Source organism: Caloenas nicobarica, chromosome 2, assembly GCF_036013445.1.
Source record: "Caloenas nicobarica isolate bCalNic1 chromosome 2, bCalNic1.hap1, whole genome shotgun sequence".
Lineage (NCBI taxonomy): Eukaryota > Metazoa > Chordata > Aves > Columbiformes > Columbidae > Caloenas > Caloenas nicobarica.
In genome coordinates, this window is record NC_088246.1 from 22610937 (window position 1) to 22629537 (window position 18601).

The 18601-nt window shown below is 43.8% G+C and overlaps 1 protein-coding gene across 2 annotated transcripts in view; it reads left to right on the top strand.

Moving 5' to 3' along the window:
- The first annotated feature begins 953 nt into the window (after positions 1-953).
- RSU1 (Ras suppressor protein 1) overlaps positions 954-18601 on the top strand; it is a 104257-nt gene continuing 86609 nt past the window's right edge. The window contains exons 1-3 of one of the 2 annotated variants that reach the window (XM_065628858.1): positions 957-1141; positions 1399-1510; positions 7741-7791. In XM_065628858.1, the coding sequence (XP_065484930.1) occupies positions 1402-1510; positions 7741-7791 (160 nt within the window). In that variant the 5' untranslated portion in view covers positions 957-1141; positions 1399-1401. Of the gene's footprint in view, positions 1142-1398; positions 1511-7740; positions 7792-18601 lie in introns of both variants that reach the window. The other variant, XM_065628859.1, reaches the window with a different exon arrangement.

The window sequence follows — 18601 nt, forward strand, 5'->3', positions numbered from 1 at the left end:
TCAAAGACGTTTTATAGTTGCTTCATAAGCAAGAAATCAGTAGCTGAACAGTACCAGTGAGGCTGCAACTGGGAAGGCCTGTGCTGTGAGCCCCAGCACAGACTTGGGGAGGGCTGCACTGGCCGGTCCCGACACAGCCTGACCGGCCGCCAGCTGCCGATACTCATAGGCAAAGGGGTTATGGAAGAATGGGATGTACTGGGAAGCTGTGCTAGGGGATAAGAGAGGGGAGAGCGGTTACTCCAGTGATTTAGGCCGTCTGCTGAGACTCATGACTGCTGGTGGAACAACCTGAAATTCAAGTTTTCCAGGAGGAACGAGCTGGCCCTTGCACAGTGTGCCGTGGCTACTTTCCCGGCCCTTCTCACCCAACTGAGATTGGTGCTTCACGAGGAGCACCTCAGTGCCGCTGCGGCGGTTCGGCAGCAGGGCCACCCGGGGGCCCGTACCCGCGGGTGGGTGTGAAGCCGAGTCCCCCCTGCCGAGCTGCCGGCTCGGAGCAGGGCTGGCCGTCCCGCTGCCGGCGGAGCCTTCCAGGCCGCGCCCCGCCCGTACCCGCCAGCGCGGCGGAGCCCGTGCAGCGGCCCCTCTCCCGGGACTGCGCTCCTCCGCCGGGCAGCGTGCTGCTCCCAGCCTGGCGCTGGCATGTGCTGCGCCAAAGGACACTCGCCAACGGCGGGACGGCGCCCCGGACACACCGCGCCCGAGCAGCTGGAGCAGCCGCCCCGCTGCCGTCGGCCGCTGCGCATGCGCCAAAGCCGCACTCGCGCAAGCGCAACCCGAGCGGCTGGAGGCCTAAAACCCGCTCTCACCTACGGGGCGCGCTTATTGGCCAGTGAACCTTCCTCCGGCGCCTCCAGCCAGTGGTCAGCGGCTCGGAGCGGAAGAGGCGCGCTGATTGGCCCGACATCTTCCTAGCCGTGGGTGGAACGGCGTGGGCGGCTCCGGCAGGCGCGGGCGGTGCCTCCGCTTCCCGGGGAAGGGCCTCAGCGCGCCTGCGCGCGAGGGCGGGGAGGCGGGGGCTGGGGCGTGCCCGGGCGGGGCGGGCGCGTGCAGCCGCGGGGCGCCGCCCTCAGCCGCCCTCCTCCCGCCGGTCCCGGTCCCGGTCCCGCCGGTCCCCGTCCCGCCGCAGCGCCGCGCGGTGAGTCGCCCTGGGGGCCCTCCCTCCTCACCGGGGCAGGAGGGCGGCCGGCATCCCGGTCAGGGCTCCGCTCCGCTGGGGTGGGCGTGGGGGGACGGGACGGGACCCCCCAGCGGCGCGGGGCGGAGTGGGCGGGCTCGCTGTCCTCGGTCCCCTCAGGGGGAGACCCGGCCCCGCGCTGTGCCGGCGGCCGCCCCCGGCCGGCTTCCCCCGCACCCCTCTGCCCGCCTCACGGTGCCCGTTTCTGCCCCGCCCAGACCATGTCCAAGTCGCTGAAGAAGATCGTGGAGGAGAGCCGGGAGAAGAACCAGCCCGAGGTGGACATGTGTGACCGCGGCATCTCCAACATGCTGGACGTGCCCGGCCTCTGTAGGTACCGGCGGCGGCGGGCGGGGAGAGCGCGGAAACTTCCTTATTTGTCCCGGACGAGCCGGGGCCGCAGCCGGGCCTGGGCACGGGGGGGCCGGGCCGACCCGCTCCCGGCTGCGGCCCCGGCCCCCCGGCGGTGCTGGAGCTGCCCGAGCCTCTTCTGTCCAGGGCTGTCCTGGGGCTTTGGGCATCGGGGGCTCGGGCAGAGATTCGTGGGCGGGGGAATCGCTCTGTTCGCGGCTGCCGCCAGCGCCGCAGCCAGCCCTGAGTGCGCTCGGGAGAGCCCCTGCACCGCCCCACCGGAGCTGGGGCTGCCGCCCGTCTCCCCCATCACCTCTGCCCGTGCCCCCTCTGCAGCCCTGGGCGCTCCCCGCCTCTCACTGCTGTCATTCTGACGCTGGAGTGATGAGGAGACTTTCCCTCCTGTCCGTCCTTGCCCCTCCCAGCTCCGAAAGCAAAACGCCAGCCACGGAGCGTCTCATGCTGGTTTTTGAAAGGATTAGGGGGGCATTTGACTGAACGGAGGCATGGCTGGTGTCTGAAGGAGAGCGAGGTAATACCATGTTACAGATACAGCAATGTCAGACTCTGGATATTGCACGTGCTTCCAGAACTGTGAGAGCGTGTTGTTATTGGTATGTTGCATTTGTTGTAAATTAACTACAGCAAGTGTGCAACATACCAATAACAACATTCTGTCACAACTCTGGAGAACCCAGAAATGAAGAACAAGGCAGATAACTCTGCCTTGCTTTTGTTTTGGCTAAGAGTGTAAATGATGTTATGCTACAGCTGATATGCAGAGAGTTAAAATTGTGACTGGCTGTAGTGAGCTACAGGCATGATGTAATGAGAAAAAAAGCAAAATCTTAAACAGCCCATGTACTTGAAACTCTAACTGTACCCTAGTCTAGCTCTTTGCCATGTTTGTTAAACTTAATAGCAATCAGGAGCAAGCGTGTGTAAGTCTTCTTACGTGATGGAAACGAGTTCAGGGAAATCTATGGCTCACTACTAGCTAACCGTTGTCTGCAGAGTCAGGAGCAGACCAAAGTATCTTCAGTCCCATCGGTAAAGGATGAAGACTGAAGTGCAGTTTTGCAGAATTAGGTTCTGTACTTAAGTCTTCATCCTTTACTGATTCCTTTCCCACTTCTGAGTTGTGTATGGGATTCCAGGAAGGTTACATTCTAGAGCCCATATATATGAACTCAAGTTAAATAGAAAGCTTCACAGTTTTTCCATCTTTCAGGCAGGGGAGAAGAGGTAAAGAAGCTCTTCTTGTACAAAGATTGTTTGGGGTTTGTTGTGCAGGCAGGGTCAGGGACCACAGTGTGGGACACTGGTCCACAGGTGGTCCCTGATACCAAGTTGCTAATTAAGCATCTCAAGCTTGTTTGGCTGGGAGCTCCCTACATGAGGTATAGGCTTGTGGTACACTAGTTACACTGCATCAGAGAAGTCTGGGCACCTTTGGTGCACATTGTGTGACTTGATTTAGTGTGGGGTTTTGGGGCCTTCTCCAATTTGAGGTGGAAGTTAAGGGAGGGGGAAATGATGACTGGTTTCTGCTCAGTTAATGGAGACCTTCTTGCTTTTTCAGTTACTCTGCACTTTGGCAGAGAAGGCATTATAAGTTGGGGGGGGGGGTGTTTTTTTTATTGTCTTTCTTTTTTTTAATGTTCAAGATATTTGCCACTTCCCATCTTGAGAAGGAATAACTTCCTCTAAATATACCTTTAAAAAAGTAATGAATAGGTATTACCTCTGAATTTTAGATAATGGTTTGAGAAAATATCAAACTTGTTTAAGCGTTTTCTAAACCTGTCATCTGACTCTTGATGGATGATCTTTTCTAGGATGGATTGGGTGTTTAGGTGTTTGTGTCTCTCGGAGCTGGCAGGGAAGCTAGGATGTCTGACCTTGGTGCTTTCCCTTCTAGGTGGGCTGGTTATCTCTCCAGTGCAGTGCAGTGTTAAAGCTTGCCTTTTCAGAAACTTAGTTGTTTCCATGAAATAAAAAATGTTTCCTAAAAACAGCCATCATGTTTTATGCCCGGTGACTGTTCTTTTCTACTATCTTATCTTTAATTAGGGCCACTTATAGATGTTCGGAGATAAGCAAAAGATTAGGTTATGACTGAAGGGAACATTTGGTGCTCCCTATAGTCGTGGTTATCCTTCAAGGAAAGGACCAAACTTTGTCCCACTGCATATTTGAGTATTTGCCGCAGAGTAGCTAGTGGACTCGTATTTAAGCTTTATTAACTTAATTCACACAGAGTTAATGCAGACACAAGGATTTGGAGGCAGTGCACTGTGTAGCATCTGCCCAGTGTGCCAATCCTCTTCCTGCAGGGCAGACCTATTCTTGTCAGGTGTTTAAAAAAAAAAAAAAATCACAGAATCATAGAATACTTTGGGTTGGAAGGGAACTTCAAAGCTCATCTAGTCCAACCACTCTGCCATGAGCAGGGACATCTTCAAATAGATCAGGTTGCTCAGAGCCCCATCCAGCCTGGCCTTGAATGTCTCCAGGGATGGGGCATCTACCACCTCGCTGGGCAACCTGTGCCAGTGTTTCACCACCCCTTATTGCAAAAAAATGCATTTTCCATGGTTGTAAGTGGTGATAGAAAACTGGTGTTATATGGGGGGAGAGAAAAGGGAAAGAGGGATATACACCCTGGCTTGAGTAGGATTGTCTTCTGGCCACGCTTTCTCCAGTCTGGTGAACAACTTGCTGCAATACAGGGCAGCCCCTTGTGTTTTCTTTTGCCTTGGCTTCCACCCTCTGCAGCAGTTGCTGGAGAGACAACACAGACCAAACTTGCCCCTGACAAATACCAATGTCTATTTCCAAATCAAGATGAAATACTTTTCCTATCTAGATGGAGATAGACACTTGGTATGCAAAACTGTCTTAAACTGGCTTAGTCCTGGAAGCTTGGCCACCTCCACATCTCTTCCTGCTTTTGTTGTTTAGTAGAGTGATCAGCTTGTATATAATGTGGTGTTCAGATTCACAAAGAAAAGTTCTGTAGGCCCTGAGCCACTGCTCACTCAGGAGTTCATTAATGTCATTAGAAGTTGAGCTCTATTTTTGGAATATTCTTCGAATCCAGGCACATCTGTGTTTTCTACTAATGACTTAAAGTACAAACTAGAATTGTGCCACACGCCTTCAGAGCATCTGAATTTTTGAGGTTTTTGGAAACATGAGAACTCTTTTCAAAGATATTCTGTTAAAAAAAAAAAATTAATTTGAGTCTAAAAATGTTCCTTGTTTTAGGTGTTCTGTGCTTTAGCTCATCATACTAATGCAAAGATCACGTGAAACATTTTTAAACTTCAATGGCTTTTCTTATTATTGTGGCATGTGATAAATGTTATATCATTTGTGAGCACATCTATATTATATTTGTGCATTCATACATGAATAATTTTTAAAAATGTCTTGCCCTGTGGAAGTGTTCCAATGTGGTTTTTAGTTCCATACTATGAAATAAATAATTGCATTTGTTTACAAAGCACCTGATATGAACAGGTAATGGTAGAGAGCATTAATATTCATCCTGTAAGGTGAACAGTTGGATTCAGCAAGGAGGGCAAGAAGTGCCTTTTCCCTAGCCTGATGGTTAGGGCATTTATTGATAGGACAACAGTTACGGAATTGTTCTTGGAGCAGGGACGAGTCTCTAACCTCTGATTTGTGTATTTTTAAGTGATTGATATGGGGAAGCTATGAATTAAGGAATTATTTTGCCCAAGTAACTTTAGACATCTGCTGTTCTCTAGTCTTGTTGTCAGGGAAGGAATATTGGATGGAATCCTGTTTACTTTGTAAGTGTTAATTTGTTCTTGTTATCATTCCATCTGTAAGCTATTCATATTTTACATAAAGTACATGCTTGTGTGGTAGGAATTAACATGCCTAGAATTTTTTATCAGAAAGTTACTGTTGATATAATTGTCCACTCCTAAAATAACCAAAGCACAGAAGATGTAGGGGCAGGCTACGTATAAGTCATTTTGTACAACACTGAAATGCTCATTCTGCATTAACTTCCTCCGGTGGGACAGACAATGTCTTATCTTGGTTCAGCAAGGTCTCTGGAGTCTTCCTGTTTAGTGTGCATGGCGTGGGTTTTTTGTGTGTGTTTTTGTGTGTGCGTGTGTGGGTTTTTTTGGTTTATTGGTTTTGGGTTGTTTTTTCCCCCTTTAAAAAAAAATAAGGCAAGTCCTGTTGTCTAAGTATTTTATATAAAGTGAACTTGCAGTGCATGGCAGCAGTATATCAAAAGGCTTGATATTACAGCCAAGAGGGAAGACCTTAAATATTCTTCCCTTGACCTACTCTGTTGTGAAGCAATAGCCATAATGAAAATTTGTAGTTACTATACAAGTAAATTGTTCTGGCAAACAGTAGTAGCCTGATTCTAAAACTTGTGTGGATATTTGGTGCATTCTTGAAATCAAAATAACTCTTGCCTGTATGCTAATTGCTTATCGTCACAACTATTACAACATCTAAGCCAAGAGAAACAAACGCCTAAGGAGTACTTAGGCATTTGTTCACAAGCTTGTAGCTATCTTCAGCATCTTCTCTCTTTTTTTTTTTTAATTTAAATTGCATTCCTGTACTTAGGTATATGTGTAGGTAATCAATAGTGTTAAATGATTGCTTATGGTTCAGATGCTGATGTGCCTTTTATGTTTTAAAACTTAGAGCTCTTTGTGGAGGCTGCTACTCTTATCTGCCCTTGAGTGCTGTTTTTTCTACAAACTTACAGACTTTCTCTGGGCTTCTTTCTCTATCTTTCTGCTTCATGAGGCAGTGCAGGCAGTACTAAATAGTGCTCATCTCTTAAGAGAAATTTAGGGTGGGTGCACTGTTTCTTCCTTTCTCTTCCCTGCCTTTCCTTGTTCCACAGCCTGGAATTTCAGAGGGAATTGTGGTGATGCTTTTTTTTTGTATTATTTTTCTTTACACACTGAACTTTCTGTTCCTGCCTCTGAGTGACTGCTTTCACTCTGCTAACAGGCTTTATTTGCCTGTGCTAAGCTATGAGCTTTCAAGCGTCTCCACACTGTTTCCTGCAACATGCAGTTTAGTAAGCATTGATGAGCATGGCCAGTTTTCACTCATGCTCACCAGGACAGCTTCATTCCCCAGGGCAGCAAGGGCCCTGTGGGCCACCTCTGGGCTAATGTTGGTGCTATTTCCTGAGGACAGCTCTGAGGGTTGGGAGCTGTGCTCTGCAGCTGTCCTGCAGACAGGGTGAGCTCCCAGCTGCCCAGGGCGGGCAGCCAGGTGGGTTCTGGGGCTGTTTTGAAGAGGCTACGATGGAAGTAAAGAAAAGGTGTAGGGGAGGAAAATCTCTCTTTTTTTTTTTTTTTTTTTTGTTTTCTAGTTCCAATAAAATACAACAATCTTTTTACAGGGAGGGAGAAGATGTTTAAGAACTCCTTCAAGGTTGTGAGTTTCTCCTCTGACTATTTAGCGTATTTTCCTGATCAGATACTGTTGACAATTGTGGATTATGGAGCTTCTAGGGAAAGCGATAGCGGTGTTGAAGGTGGAAGTCGGCAAAAAGAAAGTAAAGGATGAAGTGTTGGGGCAGTGCTATTCTCTGTAGCTGCCTCGTGCCCCACACTTGTTTGTGCAATAAGGTAGAATCTGAGGGGCTTTGATCAATCAGATCATTCAATTAATTAGAGTCAGTATTGCATATTGTCACCTGGCCATTTGCTATGCAGCAGCAATGGTGCTCAGCTACTGCGCTTCGTGGATATGAGGTTGTAAATGCAGTTCTTGGTACCTAGGACTTAATTCTAGCGGTGGATTGGGAACATGTGGAAATGTAATTGCTTGTGTGGCACGTGTTCTGTTGGGATGAATATTGGGGTACCTATCGGTTTTTCCTTGGGAAGGATTCACAGGGCAGAAATGAGAAGGGTGTTTGTGTGCCTAGAACAGATCTCTGCGGGGAGGCACCCGCACTGACTGCGCCATCGTGTTCGCTGCAGTCGCAGAAACGTGAGGTGAAGGGACAGAGAAGTGACTGGATACAGCCTGAAGTCTCGGGCTTGTCTCGTTTGTTGTGGCAGTGCAGGTGGATCTGGAGTTACTGGAGTGGAGAGAATAACTTGTCTCTTTTTTAGCTAAAATAGACACAAGCTCTCAGTTGCCAGGTCCATAAACTAACTTCTTTTTCTCTTCATTTGCAGTTACGTTGTCTCATATTACACAGCTGGTTCTGAGTCACAACAAGCTTACAAGTAAGTATACTGCTGGTTTTGGACTTGGTTACAGCCAGTTGAGCCGTACTGAAAAGCTGACACTGCTGGTTTCATTTTTTTTTTTTTAACAGGGTGCAGTGTTGCTGCTAAGAGTGCTTGCTGATGAAGCACTTTATTAAAAACAAAGAGATTGGGGATATGACTTAGCAGCCATGTTCAACATGCCTTTCCAACTTCCATACAGATCTGCCGTGTACTGTCTGTCTTGTAACCAATTCAGCCAAAAATCCATTCCCTGCCGTGACTCCGAAGTCCTTATGTTTAAGTAAGGACTTTTGAATGCTTTTTTTTAGCTGTATTGGAAATGACACAGTCTGGATTTTAGTAGATGGATAATTAATTTGACTGAAGCAAGTGAAAATAAATTCAAACTCAACTGCATTATAACTGTAACCAAACATGTGAGCAAGGCCAACTGACTGTGAGCTTTAGGCATGGAAGTCAAGCAGTCTGTCGAAAAAATCTTTTGAGTGTAAGTTGTTCCTTGCTTGTACTGCACACACCACTTTCAGTTATTACCTTGTGGATCCTACTTCCCATGGTAAGAAGCCCTTAAGAGAAGTGTTGGTGAATAGCATGTCATAAGAGCAATATAGGCATGAGACGTAACTTAGTGGTGGCAGATATCAGACTGACTTTTGCAAGGCAAAAAAAAAAAAAGATTTGTAGGAGAATGCTTCATGCTTTCCCATCACTGTTTTGTGTAAGTGTTCCTGCTTCTTGGTTGTTGAAATACAAGCAGTGAGTTTCATCTGATCCCTGTTACTGGGCATCTTCTAAAGAGAAGTGTTGGTTTTGATGTTCTGCTTGTCCTTGTCTGCTCGCTGCATGTGCCAGTGGATTTCTGCCTCAACTGGTTCTTCCCTTTCTGGAACTGAATTTTTTAAGAGTGCATGAAATGGGGAGGGGAATGGAACCACCAAAGGAAATATGTTTTGAGGAAATCACCTGGTGGGTGCTTTGACATGTACCAGTACCAAGCTATACCCAAGGAAAGCTTTACAAATTGAGATGAGTTTAAAAAAAGAAAAAAAACAATAAAACCCCAAAACACAAACTAAACCAAACAAATCAATAAATCCTAACCTACTGATCTCAAAACTACTTGCTGTAAGAAGTGTAAGATAGTGTGTGTTATTTAAAACATATGTATGAATGCAAAAATCTCACTTAAGGCTTTGAGCATTTGCAGAGGATTAAGCATGAGGAAAAAATGAAAATATTCTTGGATTCTAGCATATAAACACTTCTCTGGATGCAGTTTATTGGGTAGAAATGTGTAGCTTAAAGGGTTTGTAGTAGTAGTAGGAAATAGATAAAATTATGGGCACTATGTGAGTGGCTATGAGAAGTATGACTTCTAGGTCTTGCTTCTGATTGTCGTTTCTTCTAGACTGGCATCTTGCTATTTGTTTTTGTCCTGACCGTAGTTTTCAAAGAAATCTCAATTTATTTATAAATATGACCAGCAATTTCCAGCCATCTAGTGTGTAAATGATGACCAATGGGTATATTAATGGGCAAATTCAGACAAAGCAAATGGTAAGCATCACTGTTAAACACACAGCTCTACCCCTGGTTTAGGAGGTCATGAAGTTATAAACAGCTGCAAGCTGCAAGAATGTTTCGGGAAAGCATTCTGGTAAACTTGCTCTGGGCATATTGCCATCCACTGGGCCACTGATGGGGCTGGGCTACGGGGCCACCCAGCTGGTGGCTTTTGTGTTCCCTCAGGTCACTGCAAGGAGATGCCAATCTCTGAACTTGAGCTGATTAAAAGCTAGGCAGCTAACTGTATCCAGCCTTCTGAGCTTCCTCTGCAGCTTTGGGAGGGTTGCGGACCCCTAGGATAGCATTTCATTCTGCACCCCTCGTTCTAACACTTGTGGTCGGACAACTCATCCAGAGTTGGGCGCCTACTGCTGCCAGGCAGAACTTCTCTCTGGTGCTGATGATTTGATTTGGTATCTTCTGTCCGAATGGCTGCTTGCCTGGCACAAGGATGAAACGAGTTGTAAGCATTACTTGTGGTAAACTTGACTATTCTTTCTCTCGGATTTGTAAAAAATCCTACGACTTTTGGAGCTAACAGACTTCTAAGGACTTAATCATCTCTTCCATGTGACACCTTACAAGTCTTAAACGTAGCTGAAGGGTGAGTTCGGGGGAACACACAGCTGGCAGGGCTGGTAGCAGATATCTACCTTGCTCTGAGGAGGAGAAGATGGGCTGAAACTCCTGCAAGGAGACTTGAATTGCGGTAACGTTGGCTGTCGGTGAGCTCAGCCTGGGAAGGATGACATACTTCAGCAAGACCACCAGAATCAGAAGCTGAGTAACTAACCCGTGTCCTAGCTATGAGTCTTAGCTGTAGACCTGACTGGGGGAGGAAAAAGATACAGTAATAAGACGTTTTCAAGAAGGATGTTTAACTATTCGAGAAAAATCCAGACTACACCGTTTGTTGAAAGCAGTTTTAGTTTTCAAAATACCAGGTTAAGGATTGCCACTACACTAAAATTGTGTTATATTAAATCTTAACTTCTATTTACCGCTTTCTTCTGAAGTAGCAGGCTGCAAGTAGATCTGTTCTTTGAGCCCAGGGATTCTGTCAGCCTCTCTAATTGCTATGTTTGGGTTTATTTTATGGGAAAGTAAAACCACTGCTTCTTTTGAGAAGTAACTCATAAAGTCTGAAACTTACTATTCTTTCACAAATTGATGTAGACATTTAAATAGACAGCATACATTTTTAAAAGGCTAAATCTCAAGTTCATATTCTGATATTTGACACTGGTGACCTAATCTTTTAAGCTATGTAATTAATTGTCTTAGCAGATTGTTCTTAAAATGACTAGGAAGCTGGTGGCAGTGACACTTGACATGCTACACTAAGGTCATATTAGCATCTTCTGCTAGTTTTCTGCCATTTAAATGAGAGTTCTGCTTTTTGTTTTTTTCCTGCTGTTTAGAGTAAATATGTCTGTCTGGAAGAAGAAATACATGTAAAAGCTAGATATGTATATTTTTGTGTAACCGTAGTTCATATTTTTGCCAGAAAACTATTAAAAGTAAGTAAGTTCTGTTAGCAGGTATGAGGACCACTCTATTAATTCCATCATACTGCTTAGAATATTTTTATTTTGTTAATATTTTTAATATGCCATTCATACTGCTCGTGCTTGTGCATTTACATGTCTGTAAATAATTCATTATCAGGAGTACCCAAATCCACATTGATTTTTCTTTTTTTTCTGGAGATTATTAGGCTGATTTTTTTTTCAGCTATCTGGTGCTGTGCTAATGGAGGAGTCTTGAACTGGCTGTGTCTGTTCCAGGTAACTTCTGAAACAGTTGAGTTTGTCCTTTGCTACTTGATGAGAACTTTTTTTGCTTCAAAATTGGAAGGAAAACTCTAGGAGAAGCTAAATAAGTGTGATTCTGCAGTCTTGTTGAACCAGTTGCTGCGTAAGTGACAAACCTGGGATGATTCCATTTTGATGTCTCCTGTGACAATCTAGTTGAAAGCAGAGGAAGAAAGTAGGTATTTTTATTTTCTCTTAACTTAATGTAGACGTATGGGCCAGTGTCTCCATATATTGTACTGGGAGATTTTTTGTTCTATTTTTTAGCGATTTAAAGCCACCTGTCCAGTGAGATGCAAAATTAGACAGTTGTGCTTATGCTATTATCCTGGATAAGTTGTCTGATCTGACCCAGGTGTCGGAACCCATTGGCTAACACCAAAATAAATGGAATAAAAGTCCTGACAAACGTTCCTCAAATCTCTGGAAATCAGTGGCCGAATGATAGATATCTGCACTTCAGTGTCATGGAATAATTTGGGTAGATGTGATTAAGTTGTCTGTGTTCCAAGTGATTTGATGGGAGCTGGGGGACATAGGGGTGGCAAACACCCCCTGCTCAGTGGGGTCGGTATAGGACATGAATAGTGGTAGGGAATTATGGCAGCTGTGCTGGAGAGGTGTTGGAGCCACAGGACATACTTCTGTAGAAACCATGCTTGATCATTTTGGTCAATCATAAATATCGTTTCTGCGTCTTCTGTGCAACAGTAATTTTTATGGGTATCCATTCTATTGTGTTATGCACTTCTGCTTAGGACTGTTCACCCAAGTTCAAGTGGAACCTAACTTTTCTCAAAGTCTGCAGCAATCTCGGGCACTTCTTCTTTCAAACATTCCTATGCAGGATGAAAGTGAACTTTGCTGCTGGTGCAGATCTGCATGTATTGCAGGGCCAGCCAATGTGCCTCCTCTTGTGTTGCTGCTCATGGTTGGTGCTGGGGTGGCCAAGCCAGTCATTTGTTACACTGTGCTTAATTTCCAGCGGTTCTGAATTTTTATGTTAATGAATTTGTCATATTGAAATCAAGCTTTGTCCTATTTTGTTCAAACCTCTTTAGCTAGAGTTCATGGTTTCATAATCGTTCTGGAGGACAGTTGTTGGGAACTGCAGAATACTGGGATGTCCGGGGAGCCCAGGTCAGGGAGACGAAAGGCACACGGCCAAGCTTGGCTGTCTTCTACTCTGCGACTCGCCCTATGTCATTTCAAGTAGAATGGTTTGGAGCTCTGGGAGAGAGTGAGTACAACAAGGATTTTTTTCTAGCTGGTAATAAGGTTTGTGTATCACATTGTCATCAGGGCTTAGCTTTTTTAAAAAATCGGTTGCACTAGAAGACCAAATGGTTGGAAATAAGTACCTTTGCATGCTCCAGTTGAAGTCAGCAGGGTAGATAGGCTTCATCTTGTGGTCCTTTTATGCCACTGAACTTGTAAGTGAGCAATAATTGGAGCACAATTAGCAACAGAGAAATGCGCTTTTTTAGAGGAAGCATCTCACAGTGTTTGAGGATATATATTGCAGCTTGTGCCTTATCTGACTTTTTCTTCTTGCAGAGCAGTTTTTGTGAACTATTTGGCATGACGTATGAAGTGGTACTGAAACTTCTAGGCTTTAGATAGATGGGCTAACTCAAGGTATTCTCCAGCTACTTAGCATATACAAAATTTCACAGCATAGTATAGTCATGGTTAATATCCTTACTTGGTATGCTGATGAAGTTAATTAAAATTCCTGTACTACATGATGAACAGGAGGTGTGCTCGAAGAGCTTTCAGAAGTTCAGGTTAACTGTAGTCCAGCCCAGGAGTGCACGGAGGGGAAGACGAGACTGGGAAGTAGGCTTGGGATGTCAAAGGGATGTGAGCATTGGCACAGGTACTGGTGCTGATCATCAGCGTGTGCACAACAACTGCACTGCCAAATTGACATATTTTATTTTCACTTATTTTTGGGATATGCTGTAAGTTTTTGATTGTTTTTAACTACTGTGACAGTTATTTGACTTACCTACCCGATAGATTAATTGATGCTGTAATCATCTGGATAATCTATTCAGAGATGATAGCTTTTGTGTCATTATCCAGGCACTCCATGAGTGTTTCTGCCATCAGTGGAAATACCCGAATTACATGATTTGTCCGTTAGAGGTCACTGTTTAGGTATCTCTGGCAGTTTCTTTCCTGGGAAGATACACTCCTGGTAGCAGTTCAGCCTGCCTGGTAGGTAGCAGTGAACAGCAGCTTAGTTTTGCTCTTTTTGCTCAGTCTCCTTAACCTCGAGTGATCCTGTGCTCGCCAGCTTCAGCATATTCTTGTGCTGCCTTTAAATGTCCTCAAAAGTTGTCTGCTATTCATAGCTCACTCCTGATGATTTTCTATCCTTCTGCTCTCATCCTCTGATTCCTTGCCGAATATTATTAAATATTTGAATGACAAGAGATTGGGAACAACTCTTTTTTTTTTTTTTTTTTTTTTTTTTTTTTTTTGGAAACCTCCCCTGTATTACCTGATATCACATTCTATGCCTTCCTCTCCCTTTCCTCTGAGCTGCTGTCTCCTACTGTCCTCTATTCTTTCCACTGCTTCTTCCTTGATCCTCAAGTGTAATCCTTTCCTTGTCTTTAGTCCTTTCCTTTTTGTGAGGTGAGCCATTAGCTTTTTTGCTGGTGGTTCCCATTTCCACACCATTTCAGAGTTAACTTTCTGGTCCTGTCAGAATAGCTGTCTCATTCATTTTGTTCCTTGACAGCCACATGCTCACCCTTTATCATCCTTGTGTGTTTTGCCATTTTCCAGCAGAGCAGTTACCCAGTTCAAAACTTTTCTCCTTTTTTAGCTACTGGCACGGCTTTATGCTTCTTTGCTCTACCATCTCCTTCCAAATTGTTTTGCTCTCTCTGTGTGACCAGCACAGATGTTTGTCCACTTTATCACCACTAACCCTTTTGAGGGTGTCCTTGATCTTATTTAATATGCTGCTAAGTTCCCTTGATGTCACCCTTACATCAGGCGATCTCCTTTATAAGTCACCTTTCTGGCTGCAGTCCATACCTAGTTGTATTGGAGGTGCTCCAAAGACAGGAACACTGTGTCTGTCTGTCCTGAATTTCTTCCCAGTCTAGCTGCTTTGTCTTCTCCAGACTGCTGAGATGTATCGTGGTGTCTCCCACTGGTACTGCCTGACACTTTGCCTTTTGCCTAGTATCAGGTTATTTATATAGCAAACTTGCTGACTTCTGGAGGGAACTAGATGCCCATATACTCTTTACTCTTTGTTGCATCTCGTATTCTCCTCTACTTTGCCTCTGCTTCCTTCTGGTATACTGGCTTGATATACACCCAAAGGGTACAAGTAAGTTATCTGTGTAGTCAAACCAGGGTTGTGTCCAAAGCATAAGGCTTTTTCCTTGACACAGTGGCCTCTTGACTGTGCTTGGGAGCAATGGTTTAAATTAACTGTAAGCTTTTCATTTTTGTTATGTATTTTTGGTTTGTGTGTACTTCCTATTTCTGCAGGGATCTCTGAAGGGAAATATCGTTATGAATGAAGTGCATGGGGGACATGAGAAGGAGGGAAAGGTAGATCCCTATATGTATGCCTTACTAAATCTGTGACATCTGAGTTCTGTGCACGTTTAGATTAAATACCTTGTTAGTTTTTTTTATTTTCTCCCTAAAAAAAACCCCCAGACCTTTGGTTCTGAGAAAGTACAGATGGTAGAGCATTTTAGCTTTAAATAATATAAATTTTGGTTTTAAGAAGCTTTGGGGGAAAGAAGCAGAATAATTTAGGAAAGAGTTTTATGCTGTAATGGTATAAAGAGTGCATGCTGAAACCACCCCAATTTATGCATAAATTAAATTGGCAAAGTTTGTGCTGTATGGCAACAAAGTCAGTTTTGCATCTTAAGTGTACTTAGAAAATATAGAACTAGACGCATATCACTTGTCTTTAACATAGTTCTTCAGAAGCTGTTGTACTTCTCGTATTAAAAGGCATCTGCAAACATATCTCCTTTTTTGTGCGTCTCAGTGTTTTCTGACATGTTCTAATGCAAAATTTTGTGTCTTCACTTATCTCCTAGTGGCTTAAAATACCGATAATATTTTTTTGCGGAGCCCAGTATAAATGATCTTTCTCTATGTGTATGTACAGGTTATAATATAAAATTGCTGTAAATCCTCTTGCCAGATAGAGACTATTTTGAAATTGGCATTTTCAAAGCTAATGAATGTTGCACAAGTGAACTCACTTCATTACAGCTTAATTTTGTATCATCTTAAAGCATTTCCTGTCTAACAAACAGAGTGTAATTTTTTTTACTTGCTAATATTGAAGGACAGAGGTAAGAAGGTAGATTTGGTTTAGATTGAGGGGAGAATGGGTTAGTTTTGTGTACTCTGTTTTGGTTGTGTACTTCACTTTCTGTATATTCTTCTGGTTCCTCTAGTAATCAGGAGTGTTGGTTTGCAGTGGAGAATGATGCAGCATTTCCCTTCAGACCACTCATCCATCTGGCCTCTAACTCTTTCCACTGGCGCTCTGGGTCAAAAATCCTGTAGAGCGAAATCACCCTTAGAGTGAGAGAGTTTCCTGATCTTTATCTGAGTATGGGCAATTAGTGGTAACATGTTTTCCCTTGTGTAGGAGGAACATGTGCTGTAGCTGGAAGTGAAATGTACAGCCAGCTGAAGCCTGGACCGGCTGACGTAGGGATGCGGGTAGGACTCGATACCATGCAGACCCAGATAAGCAGCTTTAAGTACTGCTTTGTTGTAGAGGGAGCCCAAACCAGGAGAGAGTTTAACTCATTTCCAGCTCTGGGGGCTGGAACAAGTACATGGTTTATAAATACATGTGCTGACTTGGCTTTTGAGCAGTGAGCTGTTGTCCTGCTGCCTCTTGCTGTGTGTGTTCAGAGGGGCTGGTCTCTGATAAACAGTGTCAGCCTGAGGGTCCGTGATGCTGGAGGGGGACAGGCAGCTGGGCCAGGCAGCAGTGAAAAACAGTCCCGCAGGAGTTCTTAAAAACACTTCAGTGGTACAAAAAGTGTAAACTACGACTACTGTCCAATGAAGCAGACTGAAATTATGGACTATTTGTTAGATACTCTCGTGGTGAAAGCAGGGTTTTGTACACAGGCACTGCTAAGCACACAAGTTGATGGACGTTCCCAAGTAAGAGGCTGAAGTGACCGTGACCTGTGATGGGTAACCTTTAGTATCTGTTCAAGAGCTGGTGTTCAGGACATCTTTGGTTAGTCTGTCTAATAAACTGCAGAAAGCATGTTAAATAGACTGAATAAAATATTGAAGGAGGGGGAGGTGATGCTGAACTTCAGCTGGTTTGCTTTAACTAAAGCCAACTACTGTGCAGTAGTGTGAAAGTCTGAAGATACCATGCTTAAACACCTGAAAGAGACCCACTGAGATTTAGTGAGACCATTTGGAATTGCATTTGGTGGAAACCTAATAATAAATCTCAATTTAACACTATCAGCTAAAGTTCTTTAGTCCTGCAGAAGCATCTTGGCTCAACTGCGCACTCCTCACAAAAGAGTTATTGAAGCTGAAGATGCTGTGGTCCGCTACAGTACTTCCATGTCACAGTAATTCAAAAAGCTTGGCTAATACTATGTTTTCTTCAAAATTTTACGTAGAAATGAAGGAGTATGTTTATACTCACATTTTTGACCCATCCTCACTTGAACAGTACTGTTCCTCGCTGCTGTAAAAATGCTAACAAGCATCAGATGATTGTGAGCTATGTTGGTGTGGTTTCAGTTCTTTGCTGTTAGGTAGTTTTATTTTCAACATAGTAATCCCTTCCTAACCTCAGGCCCTGGTTTCTAGTGTTGCCCTGCAAACTCTGAAGTGCATCTTAAGGTTTCTTCTCAGAGAATAACAGGTTTGTCCTTTGCCTTCACTAGATGTCACTTGATTCCCAGTCTCCTCTCAGCCTTTCTTGTGTTCACAGCACCTCTCCTTAGACTCTGGTTTCTAAATTAAAACTGTTTATTGATAAATTGCTTTGTTAGCACAGCAGCATATCAGTGAGCTATAGTATAATTTAAACATGATCATAAGAACATTTCCATAACTGCAACGCTTCTGTGCATAATTGCAAAAGAGAACTCTGCTGGTTTCTGGAAAGAGATGAAGATTAAGGAGACAAGTTTGTTTTTAATGTTTTCAGTGTAAGGAAGGTTAGTATCCATCTTTGGAAGAGGGTGGAAGGAGAGCAAAAAGGGAAACTTGAACTACATAATGTGTAAATTAAGTTCTGTGTGCTTCACTTGGGATCAGGATTCTCTCCAGTTAACTGCCAAGTATGATATCAGCATGCCTATGAATATTTAAGACAAAAACTGTTGTGTTCTCCCTCTGCTAATTCCTCTTCCATTTTGGTGAAGCTGATTGCTTCTCTCTCAGCATAACAGAACTCTTGTCAAATTAATTTAAAAATGACTCCAGCTCTATGAGTACAGTTATATTGGATGCACAAAATGCATTATATATTTAGTATTCTAAATTCTTCCCCCTCCATAAAATGTGAGTAACATTTCATGTCTTTGTGACCTTTACTCTAAGGGATCCTTACTCATGAAAAGTTCCTGTTGACGCTAACTGGATTAGCAATAGTCTGCAGAACTGGGTTTGTGATGTTATATAGCCCACAGCTTTTACTTTAGGCTTAAGCAGTAGGTTCCTGCTCTTGGCAAGAAAACCTTACTTGGGCTCGACAGTGGGCTGATAGCACTCTGCAAGGCCTGTGTTGGGTTCTCTTTATTCTGTATGACTCGTTACCAGCTTTTGAGTGGAATAGTTTGATGAGAAACTGGCGTGGTCTTACAAATCTCTTTTCTGACAAGTAGTGCTATTTTAGTAGCTCTTCTGGATAAATATTCCATTTGAACCTGTAAATGTTTGTAGTACTACTGAATGCCATGTTCCTAGGTACTGCAAAATTACTTCCTTGGCTAAAGAAACATTCTGGAAAAACAGGGCTTTTGCAGCTTAAAGTTTTTAAAGAAGTGAATGCCAAAAAAACTAATTGTGTTTTAAATAATTAAAATACTTGTTTAACTTGATGTCTGATTCAAAACCCATTGAATTCAATGTCAGGTTTTCTGTAGCCTTTGGATCATATCTGTTGAGGAGGTCATAAGCTTAATTGCAGACAGTTTTATGAATAGGCAGGTGTTATAGATACTGTTTTCTGTGCAGCAGTGAGACTATATTTGTTTTGAACATTCAGTGTTAAAGTATACTTGAATTTAAATGTTTAACTCTGTTTATATATCATGTGTTCCTCTCATGGAGACTTAAATTTTTACTCAATCATTTCACTTGTCCAGTTGGGTGGTTTATTGACTCTTGTCATGCTTTTCATCTGAGCTTCCTTGTCTAAAATGTTTTGA